The sequence below is a fragment of the Aegilops tauschii genome, chromosome 7 (assembly GCF_002575655.3).
Source record: "Aegilops tauschii subsp. strangulata cultivar AL8/78 chromosome 7, Aet v6.0, whole genome shotgun sequence".
NCBI classification, from domain to species: domain Eukaryota; kingdom Viridiplantae; phylum Streptophyta; class Magnoliopsida; order Poales; family Poaceae; genus Aegilops; species Aegilops tauschii.
The window spans coordinates 388,622,020-388,632,874 of record NC_053041.3 but is presented as its reverse complement, the minus strand read 5'-3'; the positions used below and the strand labels follow the sequence as shown (position 1 = coordinate 388,632,874).

At 44.5% G+C, this 10,855-nt stretch overlaps 1 protein-coding gene and 1 pseudogene across 1 annotated transcript; one reads left to right on the top strand and one right to left on the bottom strand.

The window, feature by feature from the left end:
- Window positions 1-177: 177 nt before the first annotated feature.
- LOC109755940 (F-box protein At4g22280-like) lies at window positions 178-2,515 on the bottom strand (annotated as a pseudogene).
- A 4,617-nt stretch (window positions 2,516-7,132) lies between these two features.
- On the top strand, window positions 7,133-10,064 carry LOC109755942 (F-box/LRR-repeat protein At3g59190). Its single transcript, XM_040397196.3, has 4 exons — window positions 7,133-7,267; window positions 7,454-8,454; window positions 8,990-9,145; window positions 9,233-10,064. The coding sequence occupies exons 2-4, from the start codon at window positions 7,471-7,473 to the stop codon at window positions 9,464-9,466; spliced, it is 1,374 nt and encodes a 457-aa protein (XP_040253130.3). The 5' UTR covers window positions 7,133-7,267; window positions 7,454-7,470; the 3' UTR covers window positions 9,467-10,064.
- Window positions 10,065-10,855: the final 791 nt, after the last annotated feature.

Genomic DNA, 10,855 nt, shown 5'->3' with positions numbered 1-10,855 from the left:
TTTGTTGGCCTCATGATCACACAAACATTAAAACGCCTTTCCACATCAAACCGGAAGCAACACTTGCCTTCGGCAAAGGGTCATGCACATCTCCCTACCTACCAAGTACAAGAAAATAGCAGTGAGTTTCTAATTGCCTTCGTTAGCATAACTACTAAAAGGAAAACCAAAAATTACCATCAAGGAGCAAAGAGAGGCCTACTCCAAAGGATCCCAGCGCTCGTACGGATTGATGACAAATTCCGGGACAGAGGCACTGGCAAGTATGACATTCACAATATTGCCCACCCTTTTGTCACCCTGAGGGCATCTGATCTTGACCTTCTTCAGATGTTCACAATTAAACGATGTGTTTGTTTCCTTGGACTCCATGTTGTCCCTTCAGTGAAGCCTGTCTGAAGCTCCAACCTGACAAGAATCAAAGACGTGTAAATATCTTTATGAACAACAAGTAAACCCCAATGTGACAAGACGAAATATATCCTTGCCTGACTGAGACACAGAGTAAGTTTCTCTAAGGCAGGTGAGCGTCGAAGAAAGTAGACCAGTGCACGGAGGTCAACATCTACGCACCAGCCACTGACAGACAAAGTTTTCAGGTTGTTGAATGCCTGGCACCTCCAGAGATCTCTTCTTAGAACCTTGCTTGCAGTTTCCTACACAAGACGAAACCATGAAAAAAAAATGAAAGTTAGAAGACAATTACATGAAGAATGAGTCATTGCAGAGTTGAAGACAAACTTACATTGTCAAGTCCAAAGAACAACTTTAACTTTGTAACATTTGACAGGGCACTGATAATATTGCAGCTTACATAAGGACTCGAGAAACACTCTTCATCCAGGCGAAATGAAGCCTTGACAACAGATGAGACATTCACAAGGCAAGGAGTTAACAACGGAATGTCCTCCAGATGCAGCGAAACAAGACTAGGGGTATCTATTACAAGGTCTTCAAAATCAGTATGGACATCATCAGCGCCATAGGGGGTATGTGCAATAAATGTTAATTTCTTCAGGGTCCTAGAGGAGAACTTGGTGGCAGGAACACGACAGTCTACCAATGATAGTTCTTCCAGCTGTGGACAGCCAGAAAAGAGCTTCTCAATTAAGAGGGCAGCGATGGAACATCACGGAGATTGAGTATTTTCAGATGCGACGAAATGAAGGGAGAGTACTCAAGATTAAATAATTTACGGCTGAAGATCTGAAGCACACGGACATTGCTCCTAAGGGCATGGCAGACCCACAGGTTAGCTCTGGGATGGTTGAGGGAAAAATCATCGCTCCAGCCCATGAGGCAAAAGCTATCTAGAGGGACCAAACCACGGCGCAGTAGTAGGTTGTCCATGAACATCACAAATCCCTCCTTGTTGGTGAATTCCTGTGCCTCAACTTCAATGCACCGCAAAGACATCCAAACATCGCGCCACCTCGTGGATAGCACGCATGTCTGCACCGCTTCTCGTGCAGTCATGAGAGACAGGATATGGTGGAGAATCTCATCGGGGAGGCTGCTGATCCTGTCACTTGTGATATCCGAAAACCCTGTTGGTCTCATGCGCTTGTTGGACGTATTGGCCATTGGCAAGAAGAAATTTCCAGTGTCCAGTGCATTCACTTGAGCAGATGGTGATAGGTAGCCTGCACACAAAAGGTAGTGACTAACAAGTTTTGAGGTCACAAGCAGATGTTTGGTAATTTCAACTGTTGAATTCAATCAGCAGTCTTGAAGCAACTTGCTAATATGATACACTAATTGGATAGGTACAAGTACAACTATCAGGTACTGTTAGACTAGTATTCAGGTGAAAACTGTAAATTTTCTAGAGGACCAAAATTAAAAACCCCCAAAACGCCAAACCCTCATACTCCCACATTACAGTTCCAGGTAGCATAATATCGCGGCAGGAAGGCCAATGTACATAGTTCAATCCCATGGACATCCAGTCAAACTGGATCGGATACACTTACAGAAGCATCCCAGGAACCAAACTTCAACAAACTGCTGGCCACTGCAAAGGGCAATCCCTTCTTAAGCCAAGCTCGTGCAGACTACAACCATTTTATAACTTGGGTAAAGTGCGAGAATCACAAAAATGGCCGCAAAACCAACCAACCAACCAGCTAACTAGAATGGGGAGCAGGAGAGCTAGTACTAAAAACCAACAATCAGCTGCAACCTAGAAACGGGGAGCAAAATGCCGATCTAATGGCGGCCCTCTCGTGCCAATACACCGCCGAAAGCACCGCGTCCGCCGTTCCCGGAACCTTATGCTGCGCGCCATCGGAGATGGTTCGGCATGATTTTAATCAAATCTAACAAGGAGGGTGGGTGGCGGGGGTTTACCTGGTAGTAAAGCGAGCGAAGAGCGGGAACCCTACCCAGGGAGCACCGGAGCAGGGAGGCGTCCGGCGGCGCTCCGTCTCCGCGCGGCCGCGGAGCTCAGGGTGGGCCGACGGAGACGTGAACTGTGACCTGCGTGTGAGAAGGTGGGATACTGGCCTGTCTTTTTTTTTTTTTTTTTGAGGGATGGATACTGGCCTGTCTGTGTGTATATCGCCACCGCTTGGACCAAAGCTCGTTGGGCCTAATCTTACATCAGACTTCACCCGGGCTCGATGTCCACTCACAGCAACGAAGTCGGACTCCATGGAGGTCGGGCCAGTAGGGAGGTCCTATGCGCCGCATTATGCGTCAAAATGTTGGGCGTTCGCGCACAGGAGACAGCGCGAGTGGGCCGGCCCATCGAGCTCTACCGCGAGAAGGAAAATGATAGCAAAAGGTAATGATGGTGCGATGTGAGGATTCGAACAGTAGACTCCAGCTTGCAATTGCGACCTCACAGCCACTCCACCACACAAGTTTTGATGTTAGTATTGCAGCGCACAATCTAAAGAAATAGTCCTAGCGTAGAACTGGGCATATAGCGAATTTGAATCAGTTAATGTAGCGAACAGGAATTAGTTACTGCAGTAATTGTTTTTTTCAAGTGTACTTCTTTAACATGTATACTTTGAAAATGTGCAAAACATTTTTTGAATGTTTGAACAATTTTCGGCAAAAGGAACATTTTTTAAATACGTGTACAAATTATGAAAATCTGGACAAATTTTGAAACTTCGAACATTTTTAGAATTTTTGAACAAATAATTGAAAAAAGGAACATCATGTAATTTGAACAAAAATTTATAACTACGAACATTTTTAGAATTTATTAACAAAAGTTCAAAATGGAACTTTTCACCAAATTCCGAACAAAAAATTGGAAGAACAAACATTTCAAAATTTTCTGAACAGATTTTGGGATCATGAACATTTTTTGAATTGTCAAAAAAAATTAACAGAACGTGATTTTTTTTTTGAATTTGTGAACAAATTTTTAAAAATAGGAACATTTTTGGAATTCCTGTACATTTTTGGAATTTGTGAACAATTTATAAAAGGAATATTTTTTGAAACGTGAACATTTTTAAAAATTCTGAACCAATTTTTTTTAGAGGAACATTTTTTGAAAATCGGAGCAAAATTTGAATTTGTGAACGATTTATAACAGGACACATTTTTTTTGAAATTCCTGCATATTTTTTGAAATGTGAACATTTTTTGAATTCTGAACAAATTTTGTTAAGAGGAACATCTTTTGAATATCTGAAGAAAATTTGAAATTTTCGAAAAATAAACAAAAAATAACAAAGAAACAGAAAAGATAAAAATGAAAACAAAAATAAAAAAAGAAACAGAAAAGAAAAAACGAAAATAAAACCTAAATGAAAACCAGCCACAAAAAACAACAGGAAAAAAGAAAAACCGATTCAGGGAACCTTCTAGAAGGTTCCCAAAACCGGAGAAAACCGTTGGTAGGCTAACCGCTAACGGGCCGGCCCAGATCGCGTCGCTCCCTCCTGAATCCTGTGCTAACGCTCGACATCTTGACGCAATATGCGGCATATAGGATTTTCTGGGCCAGTATTTGGTTTCAAGCCACTCCTATTTGAGGAAACTCCGGTAAATATTTATGGGCAGTACTCTGCGCCGGCGCACCGGCGCAAGTTTCGGCCGGTCCACCCAGCGCCGTTCGATCTGGAAGCGCATAACTGTTAGATCTGTCCCGCGTCCCCTTTCGTCATCTTCCCCCATGGGAAAAAAGAGGACAAAAAAAGGGAGCGTCGCCGCCGCTCGCGGGATCCCGCACACTGGCCCGCGCTGCCCTCGTTTGGACCACCGCTGCCCTGCTCGCCGCCGGTGAAGCAAAACACGACCCGCCTTTACCGCCGCCGGCGAAGCAAAAAATGCCGGTTCTAGCAAAACCGAAAGGCGGTGGTAGCAATTTTTAGGCTAGTTCAGCAAAAATCAAAACAAAAACTAGGGGTGGTAGCAAAAACTCCTGATGCTTCTAGCAAGACTCTGGTGGTAGCAAGGTAGTAGCAAAAATCAGAGACGGGTGCAGCAAAAAAAAGCCATCGCCGCCGTCGACCAACACCGCCGTGGTGGATGTAGAAAAAATTGTCTTCGGTTCCAGCAAAATGAAAATACGGTTGTAGCAAAATTTATCTTCGGTTCCAGCCAAATCAAAGCATGGTTGTAGAAAAAAATTGACTGAAAGAAACAGGTGATGTCATGGAGATGGATGTAGCAAAAAATCCACAAGACACCGGTAGTAACAAAAACGCAAAACAGTTGTAGCAAAATGGTTCGCCGGTTCCAGCAAAAATCACCACGGTAGTAGATTTTGGGGTGAGTGGATGGTAGCAAAAACAAGGGTTGGTTCCAGAAAAAAAACATGGTTGTAGCAAAATCTTGCTGTGGAGGCCATGGAGAGGAGCGCAAATCAGCTGCGGGTGGCCATGGCGACGAGCGCTAGTTGCAGCACCGTCGTGGTTGCAGCCCCGCTCAGCTCCGGCCACCAAAAACGCACGCCGTGGCATCTACACAGCGCCGTCGCCGGTGTTTCGCCATCAAAATCTCGCATCTCCATGTTGGTTGCCGCCATGCAGCAGCAAGAAGCGGAGGTGGATGGAAAAAAGCAGAACGAATGATGGAGAATGGAGGAGGCGACGCGAGTGAAGGGATAACGCTGCGTCCAAAGCGGTGTGTGGATCCCCACCAGCACGTGGACGCGAGTGCGGCTGCGGTGGGAACGCGAGCGTCCAATCTAGCGCATCAGACGATGTGCGTGCGACTGGCCCAACGCTTGGGCCAGCGCACGGGTGTCAAACGTTTATCAATATTTATTATCCTCAAAAAGCATTTTTTGTAAAAAAAACATTAGCTCATCGGGGAAGGATTTACATATGAAAATGTATACCGTAAAAAGGAATAAAAATATTTTATACACTTTTATAAGTTGCAAGAATTATCCCGTTTCGTACAAGATTTTTTTTTCTTACAAAACATGTGAAAATTGTTTTATTGTCCATAGGAACTACTAGATGTTTGTTATCTTAAGGCATATGTAAATTTATAATTAATTTAACTCATGAAACTCCTTTTTTTACTTAGAAAATATTCCACTGTTTTGACAAAGAAACTAAATACTACTTCATCCATCCCAATAATAACTCTATAAAATGAAGATCATAAGTACTTATTGTACATTAATTTTTCGGCATTCATTAACTTGTACCATTTACATATTAATAGGGATAGTTGGCTTTTTAGATGGATTCACACATGTGCCACGTAGTAGGTAATTGTTAATCAAAGGCATACTCCCTCTCCCTGTATACTCAACCCCGTGAAAGCTCTAGCCGCCAGGAGCGATCCAATGGGAGGAGGGAGGAAGCCACCTCAGACTCGGGCATCATGGGGGTTTCTCTCACCTCCATCAATCGCGGGGGAGGGAAACTCTAGGTACTTTTTCTTTGTGATTTTAGTAGTCTAGGTGCCTTAGTTAGGTCTTTGGCTGTCCATGGCTCCAACACCAGCGGTGGCGAATAATTTTTCTCCATATCTCTCATCGAAGCGGTGGTCATCTCGATTACCAGTGTTGAATCTGGGAGACGATGATTGTGTTATTTTGGGTCCTTCAGAATGTGAGTTGGCAGAAACTTTGTTTAAGAGATGGTTCGGCTCTGGCATTTCCGATCCACACAAGTCTTCTTCTTTGGTGGTTGGTCTTAGCACGGCGACTTTACCAACCGTAGGATACAATGTCATGAGCGTTGGTGATGGAGCAGCAACGACGGTACACTTTTGGCTCGTGTTGATTGAGTTTGTTTGGCTCTATGAGGATCTGCCTGTATTTTTTTTTGTTTCCTTAAATGACTTGTATCACTGAAAGTCCCAATAAAAATCCAAGGCTTATTTGTAAAAGAAAGTCAAAGTTTTCTAGTATGAAATAAATATATTTGTATACTAACATCTCTTCTTTAAAAGTGCGCCAAAGATAAAAGTTGAAACGAAGAAAATAAAGTCCTCGAACTAATTATCTATTTCTTTGTTATATCGTTGCAAAAGTCTATTCGACATTACAAAGAGGATGCGTGTATGTATGGTGTCGGTGTATACCAAATAATTTGGCCACAAAATGACCGAAATGTCGTTGTCAAATAGCTAAAGAGGAGTTCTTAGTACGTTTTCCTCCCAGCATTTGCTCTTTTATCTTAGCGGCATAGTGATGACTTTGTTACAAAGGGAAACGATACTACCAAACGAAGTCTATTTTAATGAAAACTCTAATGTTCCTAAATTTTATGGACTTTCCCAATATCGATGATTCCCAAGATAATAGCTATTATTCTTTTAAGTTACCTATTATTTGAAGTTAGCCGCCATGGTGAAATTGGTAGCTATCCGCGGTGCTTCTATGCTGCTCCTAGGTATGCTGGTTCTCAGATCAATGATGTGCTTCAGTCTGAATTTTGAAGTTTTCAACCTTCATGAAGCTCAGCCTCCATTTGGTATTTTTCATGAAAAATACTACTATATTAAAAGTTGGACGGAAAATATATTACTCCCTCCGAATTAACGGACGCAGCCGACAATGTTGCATCTTGTACAGAAGCTGCGTTAATTAATTTAGATAATTATTTTTTTGAGTGTCAATTAATTTTAGATCAGGGGAATTATTACAATCTCCTTTTCACGTTGCCCCCCTTTAAATATACTCCTGCACTCTTTTACCGGCCCGGTTATCGTCCAACTTTTGCATTTCCCTTCTTTCCACCCCTTTGCTCTCCGACCTGCGTGCACCCAAAGCAGAAGCAGCGAGAGCCGAGAACGCCCGCCCGTCGCCCGATTTCATCCGGCCAGCCTCAACCACCTCGTAAGTTCTTCTCCTCCCTTCCACTGCCGGCCATGCGAGGGACCATAATCCTAACGAGTTCTTGTTCCAATCTCGAATCCGTTCGTCGCAATGCAGCATCGCTAGCTCTTCTTGGTTTCTTGCTGCGCGTTTGCCAAGATTTTCTTTCCCCGTGCGGGTTGATGCTGATCGTCGTTGTCCGTGCAGGCAACCTGTTCGAGAAAATGCTTCAGGGGGGCGCAGGGCGGGGGGCGCCGCGCGACGGGGCAGCGGGAGGCGGTGGACGCGACCGCATCAGCGACCTCACGGACGACCTGTGCCACCACGTCTTCTCCTACATGAAGGCGTGGGAGGTGGTCCGCACGAGCGCGCTCTCGAGGCGGTGGCGCCGCACCTGGGCCTCCGCGCCGTGCCTCGACATCCGCCGGCTGTGCGCCTGCTCCCGCTGCGTTGACCAGGATTGGTACGCCGAGTTCGTCAAGCACCTGCTTCTCCGGCGGGACCGCAAGCCGTTGAACACGCTCCGGCTGCACTGGAACCACGACGACGCCAACACGTGGATCGTTCATGCTCTCAGGCGCAATGCCACAGCTATCCAGCTCTCCGCGAAGCATCACCGCCCAATCCTCAAGCTGGATTGCACGGTCTTTCTTTCTGGCAACCTCAACATCTTGCAGCTCGCCAACGTGTCCTTGGACAGCCGCTCCCTCTCGGGGCTCTGTTCTAGGTGTACTTCTTTGGAGGAACTAGAGCTCAGGAAAGCTCTCATATATGCCACGCAGATTCGATCAACCTCACTCAAGCGTTTGACTATGGTCAACTGCAAAATCTTTAACGACCTCACGGTTGATGCTTCGAACCTTGCAGCCCTGCGCTGTATCAGACCTTGCAGTTTTGTTCCTCAGATCAAGAACTCGGGGTCACTAGTGACAGCCACTATCATGCTTGATGACGCTTGCTTGCAACATGCTCGCCCATGGTCAGTACAGGATGATGAGGACGATGGCGACACATATACTGATGCTGAGGACTCTGACGTCAGTGAATCTCAATCTCCATCTGATGATGATAGCTGTGCAGTTGCTGATGAGCATGCAAGGGATTGTGAGCATCCTGGAAGCGGTGATATTGTAGTTTATGGTGGCAAACGTATTTTTCACAGCCTCTCGAATGTGAGAACAATGAACTTGTCAGCTCATCGAGGAGAGGTACGTTTATTCATGTCGCTGATACTATCACCTTCTCGTTCTTTTATGCTTTCTGCATGGGAAGGGGATAAGGGGTAGAGTACTATCTTGAAATGTAATGCGTGAATAACATTTTGGTATTTCTTCTTCTGGTGGTGAATCTCTCAAGTCATTATGAATCTGTCTAGATGAAGAGCTGAAATTATATCGTTGAGACGTTGACCACTCAAATACCAGCTTTAGCATTACCTAGCATCATTTTACTAGTGGATCAGCCTATTGGATAGTTGCTACTGCAAGAAAAAAGAACATTGAAGTTACTACCTTCACAGTCTTAACATCTTATCTCTACAAAGGTTTCAACCACTAGTCTCTATGGCTTTTTGAACTTTGAACCTAACTTACTGTTTGGTCTTTGGTGTCCTACGTGATATCTTAAATATGGAATGCCATAGAACTAGCTTGGTTGGTTATTTTCTAGTCGGTAGATCTAACATGTGCCCTAGATGTCACATGTCAGTGGACCATCAGTACCAACTTCAACACTAATGTGCAGGTTCTGCTGACGACGGAACTGGAGAACTGCCCTGTGTTTGAAAACCTGAGGACTCTATCCCTTGGTGAATGGTGTATAGATAGTGAGTTTAATGCATTATCAACCATGCTTGAGAATTCTCCCAACTTAGAGAACCTTTTCATTCGTCTCGACAAGGTACGTACAATGTATTACTTTGATGAATGTTTGCTACGAGAGTTTAAGCATGTGGCCAATCCCTTACACCGGTTCATTGTTCTATAGAAGGCCTGCAACAGCAGAGATAACACTGATCCAAGTGAAACATCATGTACTTACAACAACCTGAAGGTGAAGATCTCATATTCAGGGGATGCCATGATTGCCCGTCAGGTTGAAGACTTCTTCCGCACCAATAATGGCTCATGGGTGATGAGGACATCAATACCATTGTTACACCCACAACCCCTACTGTTACATATAATGGACCAATTACTAGAGCTCGCGCACGCCAATTAAATTACCAGGTACTTTCGTTTCTTGGTAATGATTCTAATGTTCATGAGAATATGATGCTGCCTAAATTGGATACTTTTGTTTTGCTTACAAATGAAGGGCCTGGATTGGAGAAGGATGAACATTGGAGCAAGAACAAGCATGGAGTTGATGGCATGCGCAAGGGGAACAAGAACGGAGTTACCAGTGATGATTTCAAGACTTTGAAGCCACCATAAGGAGTGAATGAAGCCTTGGACGAAATATACAAGATGCCACTTCATAAATTTCGTCCAGAGGCTATTCTAGGTGCTGCGTCACCTTATTATTGGGCCTGGCCCATGTAATTTCGAAATACATAAGTATAGGCTGTTTTTAGAGTCCGTATGTGTGGGGAAACAAGAGATAGGGTTGGTTTCGGACCCCTTCTCCAAGGGCCACGAAATTCCCCCCTCTTCCTTCATATATACAGCCCTTAGGGCACCGTTTAGACTTTGGGTTTTGTTTAGATTAAAAGTTCGCCATAGCTGCAACTTCGCGTACTTCGTTTGTGTTCAACGACCAGACAAAGGCGTCACAGAACCCCACCTTGATCAATAAAGCTTTCATCTTATATTCGCAATATCCAGATTGCAATCTCAGTTTCTTGCTTGTTCTTCGTTTGCTCGCAGGAAACAGACCCTCGTGGTCAGGTTGATCGTGCTCCGGCGTGGTCAATAACTTCTCGGAGTTGGTTTAGCGATTGCTAAGGCGCGACGTCCTCGCACGTTCATAGTCGGATCGTCAAAGTCGACTTCCATCAAAGCGATATCCATCATCTCATCGAAAGACGGGACACCTTTGCCTCTATCAAGTGGTATCAGATTTCCAGGTTGCTCGGTGAGATTTTACAGTTTTTCGTAGTTTAGATCGAGTCTGTTCTTCATACCTACAGTCCACGAAAAAGCCACACACAAAAAAATTAGGGTTAGTTCATCATATCCGAACCAATCTGAGCCTTTGCATAATCTTTTTAGGGTTTTTGCTTTGTTGAATTTGCCGTTGCATCGTCGTGTCAAGTTGCTGGTCTTAGAGTCTAGTCTTTTAGAGTTTCGAGTTCTGGTCATAAGTTGTCACGCCGGCGCCGCACCATCATCATCGCCTTGCCATCTACCACTATTGCTTATCCGCCACCGCTCTGAATCCGTATCCATATACCACCACCAATCCGTATCCATATACCACCACCGATCTGTATCCATATACCACCACCGCTACCGTATACCACCACCGCTGCCATATCCTACCACCATATATCCACCACCAATCCGAGTTCTTTTCATATTCGGTTTGTTTTAAAGATCCATCTATTTTCCGTTTCCTGTTTCCTTGCCCGAGTAGGTCTCGGAAGAAAAAAAAAAGTCTGGAGACCCC